General features: G+C 40.7%; 2 protein-coding genes across 2 annotated transcripts; one reads left to right on the top strand and one right to left on the bottom strand.

Annotated features, from left to right (window-relative positions):
• Positions 1 to 716: 716 nt before the first annotated feature.
• Positions 717 to 4,294, bottom strand: LOC124678199 (lactoylglutathione lyase-like). Its single transcript, XM_047214112.1, has 8 exons — positions 4,181 to 4,294; positions 3,930 to 4,073; positions 3,050 to 3,111; positions 2,672 to 2,732; positions 2,491 to 2,570; positions 2,301 to 2,371; positions 2,100 to 2,189; positions 717 to 982 (listed from the first exon to the last, which is right to left on the bottom strand). The coding sequence occupies exons 1-8, from the start codon at positions 4,277 to 4,279 to the stop codon at positions 882 to 884; spliced, it is 708 nt and encodes a 235-aa protein (XP_047070068.1). The 5' UTR covers positions 4,280 to 4,294; the 3' UTR covers positions 717 to 881.
• A 2,101-nt stretch (positions 4,295 to 6,395) lies between these two features.
• Positions 6,396 to 17,084, top strand: LOC124678194 (glycerol-3-phosphate dehydrogenase SDP6, mitochondrial-like). Its single transcript, XM_047214107.1, has 7 exons — positions 6,396 to 6,765; positions 7,634 to 8,107; positions 8,636 to 8,967; positions 9,629 to 9,789; positions 10,161 to 10,419; positions 16,392 to 16,689; positions 16,760 to 17,084. Exons 1-7 carry the CDS (start codon positions 6,396 to 6,398, stop codon positions 16,765 to 16,767), a joined length of 1,902 nt encoding a protein of 633 aa, XP_047070063.1. The 3' UTR covers positions 16,768 to 17,084.
• Positions 17,085 to 20,340: the final 3,256 nt, after the last annotated feature.

The raw sequence follows: 20,340 nt of genomic DNA, 5'->3' as shown, positions 1-20,340 counted from the left end.
GGGCATCTACACGAAGCCCAAAGATTTAAGCCAATTGAGAATAAGTGCAAACAACTGCTTAACATCAAGCTTCCCTTCCGAGGGAGTATGTACATGCTGTAGAAATTAACTCACCTGCATAGGCTTCCGGAGAAACTAAAAACAAGGTGCGGATACCACGACTCCACGAGGCTGCTCCTCTGATTCGTGCTGTATAAACAATGATATTGCCGGATGGGTTTATTCCTCGTGAGTAGTATAATTAACTTGATGCCAGCTGGAAAAACAAATGAAACTAATAGTACAAGATACTAGCAAGTATAATCAGTATGACATGATTTGCTAAATACCAGATATAGTCCACCAAATTGTCTTTTTCTTAGCTGGCTCTACTATGTTTTACAGTAGTTAAGTTTCACATCTTGTAACCTTGCCAAAGTTTATTGAGGATCGTCTACATGAAGCCCAAAGATTTAAGCCAATTGAGAATAAGTGCAAATAATTGCTTAACATCAAGCTTCCTTTCCTCTAAATGGAAGAGACAGACCTAGTTATTTCGTGGACGGACCTCTCTAGTCTTTGTGCAATCGGGACAAGTGACCAACCGACACAGTAGAACATGGACGAAATCTGGGCCCAACCTCAAACCTCTTCACATATTAAAACAAAGCTGATGTTACCAGTGCATGGGTATTGTAAGGAATGAGAATATCTCGCGAAACACTGATGTAGTATCCTGAATTCATGAAAGAACACTTTATTTCAAACATCGGTCACATGTTGTCTTTATGATGCAGCGGCGGTTGGCGGTACAAGAAACTAAACATAGTTGTATAACTGAGTTCATACTATCATCTCTGAAGGTGCAAGCCTTTTTTTTCCAGTTTCGGTGTTCTAACACTTCATGATGCTGTAGCCGTGACCTCCCCAATTCGGTTCAGGTCAAATATTTCAATCCAGTAGCCATCAGGATCTTTGATGAATGCAATACCTTTCATTTTCCCTGCAGGCAAATATTGATTATTAGATCACTTTCATAAGCATGAAACAGAAAGAGTAGAGAGAAAAAAAAAATCAGATAAAGCAACACTCCACTAGTAAGCATAAATCAGATCAGCATCTCTGACCATATTGTTCTTCAAGACTATAAGAGCAAAAGAAATTATGGCAGTCATCAACAAAGGATTTTTACATCAGCTCTACCTTTATTCATGAGAAGTTTGAATATTTCAAGAGTAAAACTAAACTAGGTTTACAAAATTTCAATGCATATATTTAGATATATCAACTTGTGAAGTGCATCTAGTGAGTAGCAGCACCTATTCCTCCATTCCTAGCAGTAGTTTCACAAGAGGCGATAAAATGGTTAAAATAGGCGAAGTAAATATTAGATTTAAATAAGATCTGCCCAGTTGCTTTGCACTATAGCCTATGCCACATTGCAAGACTCAACCAACCATACGACAGGCAAATTATGAAAGTCATCTGCCGCCCCGCAAGCGCAATGTGTTAAGAAAAGTGGAAAGAACAACTGCACCAACTCAGGCCGCAAGCTAAAAACTTAACAAAAAATACAGATGGCAAATTTCAGATTATACAAGACAGATTGTGGGAACATGTAATGTTGAATTGGCTGTCTACGAAAATAGGAAGGTGAGAAGAATAGCTCAGCAGCTCCACAAAAAGACTAAATCAATCAATAATAGTTTGGGGACAACTTTAGTTGGCAACAATTCATAAGGCTGGGCATAAAAAAATATCACATCACCATCAAAAAATAAAATGAATTACACATATCACCAGATCAACTCAATTGACGAAATCAATCAATAGTTCAGGATAACTCTAGATAACATCAATGCATATGGGTGGGTACCAGCATACAAATGTCAAATCGCCAACCAAAAAAAACATGAAGTTCACACATTGCCGGGGTAACTAAAATAATACCATTATTAACATGCCAGTCATATGGATACGAGCCTCTTAACTAAAATAATGCTTATCCCTTAACATTTAACATCATTTCTATAGAATTAAAACTTATGTTTAAAGGCCATATGCAACACCAGTACACCATATAATACTGATGATGTAAAATATTAGGCAAATAAATTTACCGTCATCTGGTTTTTTCACAAACTCTACCCCAAGACGTTCGAAGCGCTCACATGCCTTATAGACATCATCCACTGTTACCCCTATATGGCCTGAATAAACAAAAAACAAAAATACAAGTGTTACAGCAGCTAAGAGATTCATGGTTAGTTTAAGCAAAAGCACAGGTAATAAAGTTACATATGAACTTTCCTTGCACATACCGAAACCACGAGGATCTGAGTTCCCATTATGGTAGCCTTTGAATTCAGGATCAGTTTCTGTGCCCCAGTTGCTACAGTAATAACGTGAGTTTATTAATGTATTAGAGGGCATCAGTATTCTATTGAAAAACAATCAAGGATATTTTCACTCGGATATATATGGAGAATATTCAAGAATAACTAAACATACTGAGTGAGCTCGATGGTAGCTTTTTGCCCAAATGTCCATTCAGTCCGCTTGACAGGATCAGCAGGGGCTGCGGACAAATCCTATCAGCAGTGGCAAGGTAAAGAACGAGATACATTAGCTGATTCATGTACAATCTTCAAGTTCAAGTGATTTATCGTTCCCACAATCAAGAACCTCTTACCTCATAACCAAGAAAATACAAGCTGAACTTCATATCGGGAAAATCCAACCTTTTCAACAACCTTGTAGTTTTTGTTTACAAAAAGAGAAAGGAACGGTAAATATGACATGACAGAGTGGTATAGTTTTGATGCACACTCGTAATGTAACTATATTTGATACACAGTGCAGTTCCTATTTATTCATATATCTATGAACCCCTTAGTCTCTACTCGTAGTCTGCAGTTTGTGTACTCAAGAACTGATATCTTCAGTGCGTTTCATACAGGCACCCAGAATTTATTACAGTTATTCACTGACAAAATGGATGGCCCGTTGATGTTCTTCTCCACATGCATAAATAAATTATCTGTAGAGAGATAAAAGAAAGAAAACTCACGACATGCCCATTACACGCGAGTAGAAGTCGAGGCTCACTTTTGGGTCCTTCACACGGAACATCTGTAAGCAGAACAATAGAAAAAATCATTATATTATTTCACCTAAACGGGCACGAGCACTACCAATCCATCAAACAAGAAAGCAAGGCATGTTCATCACAACTATATTATTTACAACAACCGATCAGGGCAACCGGAAATGCTCCTAGTACTAAGCTGGTCCAGAAATGTTCCAGCCAATCGCAGAACAAATGAAGCTTTATGGGTGAGCGCAGGAGAACTAAAAATTCCTCATTCTATTACAGAGCATTCGAAGCACTCCCATTCCAATGCAAGCCAGTGGAATTCCTACATCAATTACCTATGCTACATCCAAACACATAATTCCCATCACTCCACAGTACAACTCCATACATCGATTACCTATGTTGCAAGCCCAGCATAGTCGTACATGAATTTCCTATGCTACAGCACCCAGGCACATAATTTCCAGCATTACACAGAACAGCTCCATACGGCAAGTGTTGAACTGAACATAAGCAAAGCAGCACAGTGGGCCGAACAGAGAGGCGTGCTAAGTTTGCAGTTGCAAAACCAACAATGCTGCACGAATTAACACAAGAAACTAGTAACAAAACGCATCACTTGATCCTCACTAAGCGTTGTTCCCCGAAGTTTATAGCCTGCCACGCCAAGCACTGGGTGGATCACCAACTGTTCGACAGATTGCTTTGCCGAAATCCACCCGCATACTCTCTTCTGCTCCACAGCGCAGATCAAACACACGGAAGCGGATACTGGAACCGCATAATAACACGCATACTAGCTCAATCAGCAGCTGAACGAGTTGCGGAACAGAAGGAGCGGCGGCTAACTTACTGTCTGCTGCATGAAGTAGCCCTTGGTGGCGGGGTCAATCTCGGTCTGGAGGCCCGGGTTGTTGGCCGGCGCCTCCTTCGTCCCCGACGACGTCGACATGGCGGCGGCGGCGGCCGGGAAGAACCGGCGGACCCGGTCGAATCTCTGCAGAACCCAACGAGAATCTGTGAGCGGAACCGTGCGAGGACGCGAATGTGCTTCAGATTTAATAACAAATCGAGCCTCCAGGGCGCTCCCTCCGAGTTCGAGACCTTGGGCTGGGCGAAACGGGGCGCGCGCGGGGCGGAGGAGAGGCGGCGGAGGGCGGCGGCCGGGGAGAGGAGGGCGGAGCGGAGTGAAGCGGCGGCCATGGCGAGCGGTACGGGGAGGATTATTTATAGGACGATGATAAGCTTTGATTGACAGAACCGTATGGACCGGACGTGTATGGTGTGTCCTGCTTCTGGAATCATCGGTCGGGTTTGCTGTACCCGTGCGTGCGTTAGGTGCGACGCAACGTGTTTGGCCAGTTACAAAAAACACCAGAAAAAGAAAATGAAATACTACTCGTATTTTGTCATCGTGTGTTGCCACGATCTTTAAATTAATTGAGTCAGTCTTAATTTTATTCTAGAACTTTCACTTAAGTTCTATTCTTAAAATTGAAAGTATCTTTCCTAATTGTATCGTTAGTCGCTCACGCGAGGTCCTAAACTGATCTAACTCGCGTTAACCGACGCCACGTCGGCAATTGGATGTGAGGTGGGCGTTCCCGTTGAAAATTTTGCAACTGAATCATTATAAGTACTCAAGCTTCAGTTCCCGGCCCCTACTTCCCCAGCCCTCTGTCTCATGTCACTTGAACAAAAGGTTGGCTACTTCCCCACCTTCCACAAGGAATCTCCAAGCATCTACCAAGTGATCATCTTCGACTACTATTGTTGTGAAGTGATGATCAGGTACCCGGACCATGGAGATGCCACCTGGAGATTCAGCTATGGTAGTGTTGTCGTGCTTGAACTAGTTCTGTGTAGGTTGTTGTCTAAATTTATTATTCATTGTGTAGATCTTAACTATGGTGCTCTGCTTATTAGGTAACCAAGTATGTCTCAATTTGAATGTACACATGTGCTACTCACTTGTGTCCGGTAACCTCACCACATAGGAGAAAAGGTTATCACACTCAGGATTTAGCTGACAACCGAACAATTGTTGCTTGCCTTGGCGATAGTGTTAAAAAAGTTCTAACAAAAAATTAACAAGTCAACCAACTAGAACAAAGTGAAGCTTCAACCATTACAAACTTGTTTAAATATGGAAGAAAGCAGATTATTCATAGCAACATATTGTTATTTAGCTAGTAACTAATGATGAAACAAGCTGATCAAGTTAGCCGTGAAGACCGAAATGCATCCCAGATTTGCCGGCTATGACTTTGGAATAACCTCTATATTTTTATTCAACGAAACATTGTGATGATATAATTTTGGATTCGACCAGTTAACGTCACATGATTCTAGGCCACATGCATGTTTTTCTCGAAATGGAGGTTAAGACCTCAGCCTGCATCAAAATACTACACATAATCTTCTTTATTTGTTATTTAAGAGAGCCCTACAGAGAAAATATGATGATGATCAATCCGAAACCACTTCACTAGCAACAACTATCGTATCACCTAAATGCTTGATAAAGGGCATGGCCTTATTGAGGCCATGGGCCCTAACTACACACCTTCATGCCACCTAAAATTCAGAGATTCACCAAACCGCCCAACACCTAACCGGGCATGGCTCATTTCCCCCCTCTCTCTCTCTCTCTCGAGCTGCTACATTTCCGTTGAGAGTCGGGAGGGTCTCCCTGCCTCTTCCCCCCTTCTCCCCCGACGACGATGCTGTCAGATGTGGATTTGGGTGGTCGAGGTGGGTTGTACAGAGTAGTTGTAGGTGTTTCGGCGGGATGCCGGTCTTGGGCTTTATGACCGTAGATAGAAGTGGAGTTCCAGATCATGGTGGCTCCTCTGGTCGGAGCTAGGAGTGCAAGGGAAGGCCACCATGTCCTTCAATAAAGTTGTAGAGGTCCTTTTTGTAAATGTTACTCCACCGACGATAATATAAATGCAGCAGTTGAGGTCCTTCGAGACCCTCCCCTTGTTACAAAAACCATAACCGGGCGCTCAAACAGGTCACTACATGTGGACCCGGCCTCTATATCTGACATGTCAGTAAGGTAAAGTCATGTGGCAATTGTCACTGAATTGGAGTTACAATTTCCAGCTAGTAGTACGAAGTACTTTATAAGGTGATTTTCAGATAGTACGTGTACACAATTACAGTATACACCTGGGCAAAACTCGGGCCAGGCCGGGTTTTGGGCCACGCTTCCGCCGAATAAATAAACCTGACGCCATTTTCTCTCGGTGCCCCGTGACGCCCCAACTCCTCGACCCAGCTGTGATCCCACTTGACCGGACGCCGCCCGCCCGCCATGGCCGCGTGGCGTCTCCGCGGCGCCGGCACCGCCCTCGCCGCCTCCTCCGCGCTAGCAGCGGCGGCGGCCGCCGCCGCGGCCTGGCCGTCGCCGGCGTCCGCCTCCGACTCCTCCCCGGCGGCCCTCGAGGCCGCGCGGCAGCTCGCGTCCCGCCCCGACGCGAGCCCTCCCCCTCGCTCCGCGCAGCGGGCGGCGCTGGCCGGGTCCACGGCCGCGGAGCCCCTCGACATGCTGGTCGTCGGCGGCGGCGCCACCGGCTGCGGCGTCGCGCTCGACGCCGCCACCCGCGGCCTCCGCGTCGGCCTCGTCGAGCGCGAGGACTTCTCCTCCGGCACCTCCTCCCGATCCACCAAGCTCATCCACGGCGGTGCGTGCGCGCGCTACAGCTGCTATTCCCAACCCTAGGCCCTTCAGAGATTCTCGTTTTGCGCGTTGATCCTTGAGGACTTTATTTTTTTTTGCAATATTCCGATCGCTTACGTCTCACTTAATTACTGCCGAATCTTCCGGAGGAGCGCTTGGCCGATTAGATTGGGTGGTCCAGGCTAGTGGTCACCCACTACCATCATCTTAAGTTAAGTAGACAAGTCAATGAAAACGAGAGTCTGGGTCAGGGATGCTTGATGCCTGGTATTTAGGAGTACCTGTTTACATTCTGGCAATGAACACTTTCTGACTTGTCCGCATCTGTATACTCGAACAATTAAATGATAAATCTCTTGTTAACACCGTAGTTCCTCCGGACCGAAGCACATGGAACAGAGTTGATTTTCCAGCTATGAGTATAGTTTGGCTCCAGTTGCATCCACATCTATCTGATACCAGCACCAATCAGAAATTGATAGCATGTTTCGTGGAATAAATCCCTAGAAATCGAAGTGACATGTATTCACAAAGTAAAACCTGATTGATGCTGGTATTCGAAAGTCAGAGCATGTGAGAGACAGTGACAAGGAATACTGAGTGCAGTGGTCAAGTTAATGACCCTTTCTAAAAGGTTATCAGAGCTTGTGTCTTAGATCAGTTGTTAATATCTTACATGCTTCATTCAGTGTGGTTATTTCTAAGGAAAGAGAACAACAAACATGCTTTTTAAGCAGCCATTTTGAGAAACACGCATTTCATTGTTTAATCTCAAGTATGTTGATTGGGCCCGAAGGCCATAGCATGCTTTAGTGATTGGTAGCGCAAATTTCCATTGTTCATCGCTTTTTTGCATTGATCCATTTGTACAGGCGTGCGTTACTTGGAGAAGGCAGTGTTCAATCTTGACTATGGGCAGCTGAAACTTGTTTTTCACGCTCTTAAGGAACGCAAGCAAGTTATTGAGAACGCTCCCCATTTGTGTCATGCTTTGCCGTGCATGACTCCCTGCTTTAACTGGTTTGAGGTTGTATACTACTGGTTTGGTTTGAAGTTCTACGACATTGTTGCTGGGAAAAGGCTACTGCATTTATCACGGTATTATTCTGTAGAAGAGTCAGTTGAACTTTTCCCGACCCTTGCAAGGAATGATGGTGATCGTAGCCTACGAGGAACGGTAGTTTACTATGATGGTCAAATGAATGATTCTCGTTTGAATGTGGGGTTAGCGTGCACATCTGCAGTTGTTGGTGCAGCTGTTCTCAATTATGCTGAAGTGGTCTCCCTCATTAAGGATGAATCTGGTGAGAGGGTCATTGGTGCACGCATCCGTGACACGCTATCAGGTAGAATAAAGTATGTCTTTCCTCTTTCCACTATGTGAAAGATAAAATCACTATGAAGTATGTCACAAGTTATCTTGTTTTATGATGCTGCGCATCCTTTCAGTAAACATAATTTACAAGTAGTGGAATTTCTAGATTCAGATGCATCTAGTTATCTTAAACATGTAGACCACGGGAATGTGAGGAAATTTAATTATACAATGATCATAGCAGTTCGGTCTGAATTCTCAAATGGTTGAAGCTGCACCGCTAGAAGCCTATAACTATCTTATGCTATACTAGAAACATCTAGGCAGTTAACTTATGGTATACAGTAAAAAAATTTAACTTATGGTATACAAGATAGCAACTAGTATTATGTTAGCATGGATAAGGGCAAAACGTTACTGTGCGAAGTAGGTTGTGTCTTTGTATTTTTCCGTTAACCATGATGTGACATTATCATCTGGAATTGTTTTACCTATTTAGATTGCTATGCACTATGCAGTAATCTTATGTAGTTACTTAACTTCTGATTTTGGGTATCAGGTAAGGAATTTGACACATTTGCAAAGGTGGTTGTTAACGCATCAGGAGCATTCTGTGACTCAGTAAGGAAGATGGCTAACAATAATGTAGTACCCATGATATGTCCGAGCAGTGGAGTGCACATTGTACTTCCTGATTACTATTCCCCTGAAGGGATGGGCTTAATTGTCCCCAAAACCAAAGATGGTAGAGTTGTATTTATGCTGCCGTGGTTGGGAAGGACGGTTGCTGGGACAACTGATTCTAGTACAGACATAACAATGCTTCCTGAGCCACATGAGGATGAAATACAGTTCATATTGGACGCAATATGTGATTATCTTAATGTTCAGGTTCGTGTGCTTGTGTATATATAACCTTTTTGAAAGTTGTTTTCCATCACCTTAAACATCTCTGTACGTTTGCTGGGTCATATGCTTGAGTATGTGGATGACATGCTCATACAACACCTTGTACATGGGAATCAATCTAGAGTCTGCTCCCCATCTAGGAAACTTAGAATGCTGCTCCGACTTCTGAATGTTATGATGTTTCTTGAGGAAAAATTAACCTGTCAATTCACAAGCTATTAAAAATTGCTTATGCCTATGGTTTCACGGCACATTTGAAGTTCTACATCAATTCTCTCAGCAAGGTAGCGTTTTCATATAATTTAAGCATTGGGTCATGGTGAGAAAACTAAGCGCTCGAGTACATACTAGTAATGATAGAACATGATTAAATGGGTCGCTGCTTATATGGTAACGCATGTCCAACTGAGTACTAAAAACCATGCATTGCTAAACTCGGTAGAATCCGAAGGGTTTGTAACTGGGTTAACTTTTTTCTGCGCCTCTTCGCTCATTGATTCCTAGTTATGCCCCTTTGTATTGTAATACTCAAAGTCATGTGCCTACCTTAATTCCTTTTGTATATTTTTGTTACATTTCCATATTGTTTTCATTGTGTGGAATTTTTTTCTAACTGTACAGATATATTTTCATTGTTCATTAGGTGAGACGTTCAGATGTTCTTTCTGCCTGGAGTGGTATTCGCCCATTGGCCATGGATCCATCAGCAAAGAATACAGAAAGTATTTCTAGAGATCATGTTGTATTTGAAGACCACCCAGGGCTTATAACAATCACGGGTGGAAAATGGACAACCTATAGAAGGTAAAGGGTCCCACTCCCACAGTTGCTAATTATGTTCTGTATATGCATGATAGAATTAAGCTGGTTTGGTTCAAGTTTTTTCCTTGGTTTACTATCATTCATATCTTGATGGTTGTATTTCCCATGCAATTTTTTTGCATAATTCAGATGATCATATATGTTGTACATTAATTTAATCATTCACGTGATAAATTGTAATTCAACCGTCAATGATTGCATTAGTGCCATTTATTGTTAGTCGGAACATCACACTATGGATACGTTATCTGCTATTTCTTTGATGGAATGGTAGGCTATATGGGTGCATTAGCAAGCATGTGCAGCTAATACATAAGTTCCACTGGTGTATCCTGATGATCTTGTTTATTCAGCATGGCTGAAGATGCTGTTAATGCAGCAATAAGGTCAGGGAATCTGAAGCCAGCAAATGGCTGTGTTACTGATCATTTGCATATAGTTGGTGGATATGGATGGGATCCTGCTTCTTTTACTGTGCTTGCTCAGAATTACAAGCGAATGAAAAAGACATATGGTGGCAAAGTTATTCCGGGTGCAATGGACAGTGCTGTATCAAAACATCTGTCACATGCATATGGAACTTTTGCTGAACGAGTGGCTGCAATTGCCCAGGTTTGTTATCCCTCGACTATGGCAACTTACATATGCAAGTTACGTTTCCGCAAAAAGAAATAGAAAGTTCTGTTTAGCCTCTTCTAATTACGCCTCAAAGATAAGCACCTAATGGGGTTACTTGGGTCTCGTGTTTCTCAAAAGAAAAGGACTTTGAGCTGACCGGCCACACGTTCATGTTATAGCTTTTAATATATAGTAAATACAGAGTGATGATCTATCACTAAACATAATGATCTGCCAACCTTGCAGTCTTTTGTAGACTTATGTTGTACTCCCTCCGTTCAAAATAAGTGTCTTCAACTTTTTCTAGATACATCCGTATCTATAACTAAAGTGTGTCTAGATACATCCGTATTAAACACAAATAAGACACTTATTTTTGGACCGAGGTAGAAGTAACCTCATGAGGGATGCACAAGTCGAAATAGGATTCAGTAAATTGGTATGTTCTGTTCTGTTGTAGAGGCAAAAAGACACTTGTTTTTAACATAGGAGGCAATAGGACATGGGTGGGTTAAATACCATTCATCTAGTCGCGTGACTTGAAATCCTTGAACCTGCCTCCTGTGGAGCAACTCGAGCTTTTATATTCAAAAAACTTGTAGAACTCGCCGTTTTAAGATTCAGAGTTCCTCTGGGTTTTGGTAAAGCGAAATGGGACACGCACGAAGGATTTTGAGTCCAATGTGCTAAACTCAAGAGGATTTTCATTCCTCTGCTCTACCAGCCAGAACCTAGAAGGACACTTGACACACAATTTGACACAGCTAGACTGAAACACTGCTTGTCATCAGATCAATGGTTATATTGTGATTAGGCACAATCATAAAGATCCATAGTTAGTAATAAAAGACCCATCAGGACAATGGCTGATGTTTTACTTTTTGTGTGATTATTTAGCATATCTAATATTTTCTTGTTAACCAGTCATATACTATTAATATACACTAGACAGATATCCAGCAACATAAGCACAAATCACGCACAGTAATGCCATCCATTTAGCATGTTGTTGTTAAAGCGGGGAATGGTTGGGTAACTGAACTCTAAACTAAAACCACATATTTTTTTGGGCAAACCAAACCAAACTAAACCACTAAACTGTGTATTGAAACCCAACCCAAACTGAACCACAGGCAATCCCCACCTAAACCGAACTTAACTGATGCCACAAACTGTAGTTTCAACCTATGTGTAGAGATCAGTTCCCAGCTAGCTAGCTCGTTTTACATGGAAGCTAGTTACGCATGCACTCGACACGCAGGGAAGCATGGACTGGCTGGCCATAGGCTCTAATCCAGACGATCCTTTCATGCCGATGCGCTGACCCGTCCGAAAAAACCGGGTCTTAACCAAAGTTTTAATCAACTTTACCCAAAACTGTTTGGACCCATAACCAGCCAAACCCAACTGTTTTCCTCATGAACCAAAACTGAACGCAACTACCGACAAACTAGACCCGTTCCCACCCGAACTAATCAAACCCAACATTAAAAACTAAACCATCCAACCCGGTTAAACTGGAATTATTCTCAGGTTTAGTTGCTGTATAGATCATTTGATCTCGCAGATGTATGTGATATCTGTGCACCATTACCACACTAAAATTGTGAACAACATGTGGAAATGGAATGTTCATTAGAGGCATAGTGAGGTCTCAACTTATGGATTGGTTTAAGTTTCGTAAATGGTTTCAATCTGGATCGATGTGTGCTGACATGAGGGTCAGTTTAGTGAGTTATTAATGCTTGAGTAGAGTAAGAAGACATGAAGGAGAAATTTCGTCTCACTTTTTGGTTTATTATCTTCATAGAGATTTAAAGACCCACGAACCCACAACCTCATGGCTAGCACACCATTTTATACACGTGTATTGGACGCCACATGTCATACTCAGGGCCGGCTCAACGATTTCATAGGCCCCAGGGCGAACTCTATAAATGAGGCCCAACGGAAAAAAATAACTTCATACATAAGTGGATAAAAATGATTGAACTTATAAACATCGATAATTTTCCAGTAGCATCATATAGCGGATAAGTTTTCTTCCCTTTGTTCTAAACCAAGTACCATAGAAGCTACAATCAGCCCTGGCTACAATGCATAAAAAAGAGGAATATCATGCGAACAAACCTGCAAGCCTCGAGTAATCATGAGAAACGAGATTTCCGTGAATTTTTTGATGCAAAGTCATCAATGACAGTGTCGAGATCAATACTATCCAACATATTTCTCTCGATGCAACACATGGCCAAACCATTGAATCTTTCTTGTGACATAGTGGATCTCAAATAATTTTTCAGTAGCTTCAGTTTTGAGAAACTCCTTTCAGCTGATGCAACAGTCACTGGTACAGTCAAGAGGATACGATAGGCAATTGAGACATTTAGATAACAATCTGCAGCTCTTACAAAATCAAAAATCTGATCTGCTGACATTGATGTGTTTGGCAATGTCATTTGCAACACTTTTAGTTCAGAAACAAAGTCATCCAAATTAACATCCGCTGCCTTATCATGAGTGAAAGTTTTGACAAAATTTGTGCAATGCCTTCTTAGATCATTATCACCCAAGGATTTCAATTCTTTCGAGTTGAACAAGAAGCCAAATATACTCCCAAATGACTTCAATTCCTCAAATCTATTAGTTAGTGAAGCAATTGCAACATCAATCATCACTAGAAAGTATTTGACTCTAAATGATTCCTCCTCCATTGCTTGCGCTTCTTGATTCTGATCATTTTCTTCATTGTCACTAATTTCATCAAATTGTCTTTTTCTCGTAATACGCCGTTTCACAGGAAATAAAGGCTCTACTCCCATTTCAGTTGCAATAGATCTTGCAATATCCAAACTTTTTGCGAAATCATTATTCCTGTACTTCTCAAAAAATGATATGGCACCATCAATCTGCTTAAGAGTAACATCAATGCACACAAACTTAGACTGGAGCTTCTTACTCACCATGTTTGCAGTGAACAAAACATCATGCCAAATGACCATTCCAAGCAAAAATTCGAATTTCTCAAGTGCACTAGCCAAAGATTATTAGAAGTTCTCTTCAGTTCCAATAATGCTTTTCTTAACTCTGGTGCTTGATATCTGATAGCATGCACACTCTTTATTCGACTCTCCCATCGAGTGTTGCACAAAGACTTAACTGTCATTGTTGGAACATGATCAAGTAATAGCTGCCATCTTTTAGTAGAGGTTGAAAACAATATGTAAATTCTTTGCACAATACCAAAGAAAGTAATAGCTTTACCACAAGATTTTGCCATATCACTAAGAGTAAGATTTAGGCTGTGACAAGCACATGGCATGTACAATGCTCTTGGATTAGTACGAAGTAATCTGCTCTGTACCCCTTGGTTTTTCCCCTTCATGTTTGAACCATTATCATAGCCTTGTCCTCGAACATCACTAACATTCGGACCAACAGATTCGAGTGAATCTATCAACACATTATAAAGTCCAAGTCCCGATGTATCATCCACCTTCAGGAACTCCAGAAAAAACTCCTCTATTTTTGTAGTGGTACTTGACATGTTTACGCACCTCACAATTAGAGTCATTTGTTCTTGATGGCTCACATCAGGGGTACAGTCTAAAATGACAGAGAAATACTTTGCATCTCTAATTATCCTCAAGATAGAATCTTTAACAATGCGAGCAAGACGGGAAATTAACTCATTCTGAATATTGTGCCCAAGATAATGGTGATGAATTTCATTACTCTGAATGCGCCGAATATGCTCTTGCATTACAGGATCAAACTCTCCCATCATTTCAATTACCCCCAGAAAGTTCCCATTGTTATCTTGATATAGTTTCTCATTTTTTCCTCTAAAAGACAAATTATGCTTAGCACAAAATTTCACGGCAGCAATAATTCTAATTAGAACGTGTCTCCACCGTATCTTCTCCCTTTCAATCTCTTGTTGCAATTCCTTATCAATTGTTTCCTTCTTACTTAGCCTCACTCTTACCTCATTCCAAGTATTCATGTTACTGATATGCTCAGCACTATTCTCATGTAAACTGAGCTTCTCACTAAGATGTTTCCAGTCCATCAATCCCTCGGATGCTAGTAGACTTTTGCTGTTTTTGGACCTGAACAATTTGCAGCAAAAACAATAAACTTTGTTCACATGTTTAGAGTACACTAACCACCTTCGATCACTGACCTCGCCATTACTTAGCTTTCTTGAGTAGTAAGAATATGAGAAATGTCTGCCAACATTATCTACTTCAAACACAAGATTGTATTCCCTTGTAGGCCCCTTCTCAATGAGAATATCTCTTGATTTATTATCAAGAGCATTCCATGTTCTAGGGTCATAAATATCAAAAGAAGAAGGTTCCTCATTTGTGTTTCCATGATTCTCACTGTCGGTGTTCTGATTGGCATCAACATCAGCAACATTTTCCTCAACTACATTCTCAGTCTGATCAGGCTGTTCTTCACCATTGGTGATGTATAATTGCTCAGAAATTTGATTACTGTCATTCGTCAATAAAAATTTATGCATTGCTCCCTTCTGAGATTCAATCAACTTGTCTAATCTTTTCTTGTTGTTTCTTTTCTGACAACCAGACACATACTTTTTAGACAGCATGATTACAAAACCAGAATGCCAATTGCCAAAGCTAATACTGAATGACCGAAGCTAACTGTCTGTCTATCTCCACAAACAAACAAACAGAGCAAACTGACGAGAAATTAATGGAACTTGGTAGCAGGCTAGCAGCCTGCAAATAAAAAAAAAATAAACACAACAATTCGTATACTGGATTCATGATTCGTGAATCTTGATCAAGACTCAAGAGTTAACAGTTACCTGTAACCTGTTGAAGTGTATCTCCTCTCCAACTCTCCGTCAGATACTTAGATCAGATCCTCCATGAGCCGTGAGTGTTTGTTTGCCTTGATTGATTAGGAAAGGGAAATAGGGAATTAGAGACTCCAGTCTCCAGGCTCTAGGACTCCAGAAGACCAGAAGGCTAGCAGACGCTAGAGGCGAATGAGCGAGGTGAATGAGCGAGGCGTTCTTCTCGTCTTCCGTTCCGTGCGGCGACTCGGCGATCGAAAAGAAACGAACCGACGATGCGTGCGTTGCTTCTGTGTTGGTGTTGAACGTCTGGCCTTTTTCTGGGCTATTTTTTTCCTCTACTCTTCAATATATATACTGTACGTACATATATAGTGGGCCCCTATTCAGGGCGGGCCCCGGGCAGTCGCCCCTTTTGCCCTGGCCTAGAGCCGGCCCTGGTCATACTCCCTCCGGACTGATTAAATTGACGCGGAGGCTAGGCAGCGCTAGTATACGTACATAGAGCCCCACGTCAATTAAATCCGACCAGAGCTAGTATTTCCATGAGCAGCCATGCAATTCACACAATTAATGGACTGTATTTCACAAGGATGACAACGTGTTGTTGGCTCGTGTATGTGTTTGTTGAATTATACCCCTAAAATTTCCTGTAATTTAATGAATACATCACAGTTGATGATACTTCAGTTTGCATATTCAGGTTCTCTGAATATACATGATGCGAACTAAATTTCTGCTTTGACTCTAAATTTCTAGACCACTTCAGTTTTTTAACTGAAATTTTACCAGCAACGTATAATTGTTAACACTATTTGATTTCTTTGTTTATCAGTGCATCTCTTACATTACTAAATACTAATCCACTTATCTTGATTTTCATGAAATTTATTATTTGATTTTAAATTATGACACTGGGTTGTATTTCTGTATTTCATATGAGCTGCCAGTGTATGCCTTTACCGACTTTTGACAGTCTGGATAGCGTAGCCTCAGTAGGTGTCAACTATTCAGTATTAATGTGCATCATTTCAGTGTTCAACTACACAATGTGTCTATGCTGATTCAGCTAGTTCTGCTCTAAATATGTGGTTTCCATACCAATTCCATATTACCTGTTAATCGCTTCATTTTCCAGGAGGAAGGCTTGGGAAAGCGACTTGCTCATGGATACCCATTCTTAGAAGCTGAAGTGGCATATTGTGCTCGTCACGAGTACTGCGAGTCTGCTGTCGACTTTGTTGCAAGGAGATGCCGGCTTGCCTTTCTTGATACAGATGCTGCAGGGAGAGCATTACCCCGGATCATTGATATTTTAGCGTCGGAACACAAGTGGGACAAGGCAAGGCGGAAACTTGAACTGCAGAAGGGTACAGAATTCTTGGAAACCTTCAAGTCATCAAAGAATGCACAATTCAGAGATGGTAAACATAATGGTGAGTTTATTAACGTATTCCCCTTTTATACTTCAGGTGGGCTTGTAATCTCATGTTTGTTCCTTTTCAGGGCAATGACCGAAAACAATTACTGTGAATAAGCGTGGGGTTATACAGTTCCGTGACAGTCATGTGATTGAACTTCAAGAAAGCAGGCTCCAGCATGGAAATTATTCGGTGGATGTGTGCTGGTCCTGGATTTTTTATTTTATTTTCCCCTATCTACACGTGGCTGCGTATCAGATATGTAGCCAAATGATCTCATCACCATGTCTTAGTTGGATATATATGGTAAATTAGTTGGTCTAAAATAAAACTGGATCAAGGTATATGGAAATCTGATAAGGAAACCATGTTAATCATCTTGATTCCACAGAGATGTGTCCAGTTTCATTCTATTAACTAGATTTTCGTACTCCCTCTGTCCGGTTCGTATTAGTTGATTCAACTTTGTCTATATACAAATACATCTAGATATATCCGTATCTAGACAAAGTTGAGTCAATTAATTTGGATTGAAGGGAGTGCATGCATAAAGCTAAAATGTTTTGGATAACACACTTCAACAACATATGTTACAACATCTTATTTTGGGTTATTTGATTTTCGTACATGCATAAAGCTAAGATGTCAACCAGGTTGTAACGATTTGTAGGACTGCATTCTATATATTTTTTGAAGTAAAGATTCTTTTGCACTGTATTTGAAATTTCACATGCACTTAAATCTCTTGAAATATTTCCTTTGCTTTTCCTATATAGATGTATTCTCTAGCGTGGGGTTTTTCATTAATTCTACTATTACGGCCATTTTGAAATGGTGGACTGCAAGCACATTCTGTGATGTTTCCTAGTCTTCCAAATAGCCATACATTTTTGTGTTTCAAACTGCATCTTGCCTGTTTGCCTCTGTTTGTTGTTTCTAGTTGTTCTTTGACATTCCATTCAATTCTTCGACTGGATATTTTTCTACTAGAATGTTTTGTATATGATCTTGGATTTTCCCATCCGAACTAGGCAAGGATTGAATTGAGCACGTCCCTGTTGCCCCAATAGTAGACGATGCCTGGCTATAATTCTTGACACGGAATGCATGCACACCACAACAATACCATCCTTATCAATCTAGAAAGAACCACTTGCGACCGAGCCAACGCCTGCGAAGTGGTTTGCACGCACAGTTTTCTGGTCCTTGGCAAGTCGGTCTTCATAGCTCATGCTTCGTCACCTGAATTTCATACTGTTTTCTCAGCGACCGTCATTGATGTGATCAACTGGACTTTATTTGCGGAACAACTTTTGTTTAGAAAAAAACGTTGTGGAAGAACTACGTCTAGTATTTGGAGGAAATCATAGTGTTGTTTCGGGAAGTTTCTGTTGCAAGTGCCACCCAAACCAATTTACCTGGAACAAATCACAAGCCACACCCGCGTTTTTTCCTGCCAAACACGGACTCGGGTCATACTTTCACCGAAAGTGCAGGTCCACTTTCCATCAATTGAGACTGTTATCGGTACCTTGTTAATGGTCTTTTTTAGAATCTTAAAATAGTTTGCCAAACAAACGAAAAAATAAGAAGTGTATATGTTAATAGTATCAAGCTTGACAGTGAACACTTTCAACTTGACTTCTTAATTTCCTTTTTCTTTTTTCTTTCACTTCCCCTCTTATTTCCATGTATTTCGTCGATACATAACTAATTGGTGTCGTATTACAACACAGATAAGGTATTTTAACCTCAAGAAATTTTTCTCCAACATGTGGGTTTGAGGAGAGAAACCGTCAAGTACATGCCATGTTTTAATATACTAGGAGCATATATTTTCAGTCCACAATATTCCCTTTATCATAAAAAAAATCAGCCACATCACAACATCCATGTACCGCTTCTTTTATTTTAGTAGATTCTTTCCACGCATGGGATGCACCCATTAGCCAATCGGTTGAGCATGGAAGATACATGACAGTTGTAGGCTTGTAGCTGCATGATCGTTCTTATGCATGACGATGCTAGTTACGTTCAGCAAAGTCACGTGTCTATCCTACAGCTATCCTAGTAGTATAAATATTAAGTCTTGACAGTTAGCGTGCCATCAATCTCACGGATTGCACACAAACAAATCTCATGGATCTTGAGAACTAGCACTAGTAAGTGATACATATATTCAACAGAGTATGAGATATTAGAGTATACCAAAAAGGTTGAAGGTTTGAGCTTCGGTTGTCAGCCCCACAGTTCTTTTTGTTTTGGAATGCAATGAAATGCAAATCATCATTGGCCATTGCTTGAATTCACTTTGTTGTTAAGCTTCGGCGAACATCTTGTAACCTCGGTCCCTGCTATTTTCTTTTCTGAAACTAGCACAATAATAACATCCTGATACCCCGGTATTTGCTTCTTCTTCTCACATCCAAGAGTGGAAGTATTTGAAGGTGGAGTTTACATAACACAATAGCATCTGAAGTTTCTCACGCATGGCTTGCACATTAACATGTGAAGTTATTCTCACATCTTGCAAGCATACTTCATAAACGTTATCAACTGTGTTCAACAACAATACAGATATACCTCATGATAAGATGTATCATAGAGAGAAAATACACAAAAAGCTCTTTGTAGATGCCACCCTCCCTACTCCACATCCATCTTCTAAGATTGAAAGGCAGCATTGCATCAATAGCTTCTGCATTTTCATCATGGTGACATACCATAAGCCAAATGAATGCAACACATGTTCCTACCGCTAGAACCAATATGGCAAAAGGAAGTAATAAAGATGTAAACCTAAATGTACATGTAACTGAAGGTAATATTATGGTCAAAATCATGTAAATATTTATATCATTGGAATTGTGTGAGTATCAATTTACCTTCCAAATATGGTTTTCTTGGTGAACACTTTGTGGGTACTTCTTTGCAAGTTGAAACATGATACAAAATACACAATGTTAGTTAGCAGATAACTAATAGTACCCAAGGGTAGAGGTTGTAATCTTCCTTCCAACTAAGTTTGTTAGCACTTTGAACATTTAAGTGTGATATTTTGCAAAAACTCAGTCCAAATAAATCATTTCCGAATTTCACTATTTTCCATAAATGAACATGATATGAACGTTCTTGCCTATTTGTCGAGAAACATAACAACCGTCTACTACAATATATGTTATTTAATTAGCAAAACATAAGCTAAAGTTATACCGTCACCAGTTACACACCACTAGTTTTTTATATGAACGTTCTTGCCTATTGGTCGAGAAACATAACAACCGTCTACCACAATATATGTTATTTAATTAGCAAAACATAAGCTAAAGTTATACCGTCACCAGTTACACACCACTAGTTTTTGTTTGCACAGTCTTCCAAATAGAAACAAATGAACACATGATTTTTTTTATTAAAGCATATAGGCATATTGAAATCAAGGATCTTTGTGAAAAACATGCCATTTTTTTTATGCAAGTACCCCCTCCATTCCCTTTTATAAGAAATTTTGGCAAGCTAATTAAGTCAGTTTTGGCAAGCTAATTAAGCCTTGTAAAACGTCTTATAAAAGGGAACAAAGGAATTAGTACGATATAATTTGTGTTAAGCCAATAGTGGAGAACAAATACACATTCATATTAGCAACAGTCTTCGGGACATCAGGTA

This window comes from Lolium rigidum, chromosome 7, assembly GCF_022539505.1.
Source record: "Lolium rigidum isolate FL_2022 chromosome 7, APGP_CSIRO_Lrig_0.1, whole genome shotgun sequence".
In the NCBI taxonomy this organism is placed as follows: Eukaryota; Viridiplantae; Streptophyta; class Magnoliopsida; order Poales; family Poaceae; genus Lolium; species Lolium rigidum.
Note: the sequence above shows the minus strand (reverse complement) of the source record. Positions and strands in the feature narration are given on the sequence as shown.

What these genes read in the sequence shown, in the direction of transcription:
- LOC124678199 (XM_047214112.1), bottom strand. Translation starts at nt 4,279, where the DNA reads ATGGCCGCCGCTTCACTCCGCTCCGCCCTCCTCTCCCCGGCCGCCGCC. An exon ending in CCCGTTTCGCCCAGCCCAAG is followed by an intron (nt 4,074 to 4,180) that starts GTCTCGAACTCG and finishes TGGGTTCTGCAG; the next exon opens with AGATTCGACCGGGTCCGCCG. An exon ending in TGTATTTTCTTGGTTATGAG is followed by an intron (nt 2,571 to 2,671) that starts GTAAGAGGTTCT and finishes CACTGCTGATAG; the next exon opens with GATTTGTCCGCAGCCCCTGC.
- LOC124678194 (XM_047214107.1), top strand. Translation starts at nt 6,396, where the DNA reads ATGGCCGCGTGGCGTCTCCGCGGCGCCGGCACCGCCCTCGCCGCCTCC. An exon ending in GTGATTATCTTAATGTTCAG is followed by an intron (nt 8,968 to 9,628) that starts GTTCGTGTGCTT and finishes ATTGTTCATTAG; the next exon opens with GTGAGACGTTCAGATGTTCT. An exon ending in AAATGGACAACCTATAGAAG is followed by an intron (nt 9,790 to 10,160) that starts GTAAAGGGTCCC and finishes TTGTTTATTCAG; the next exon opens with CATGGCTGAAGATGCTGTTA.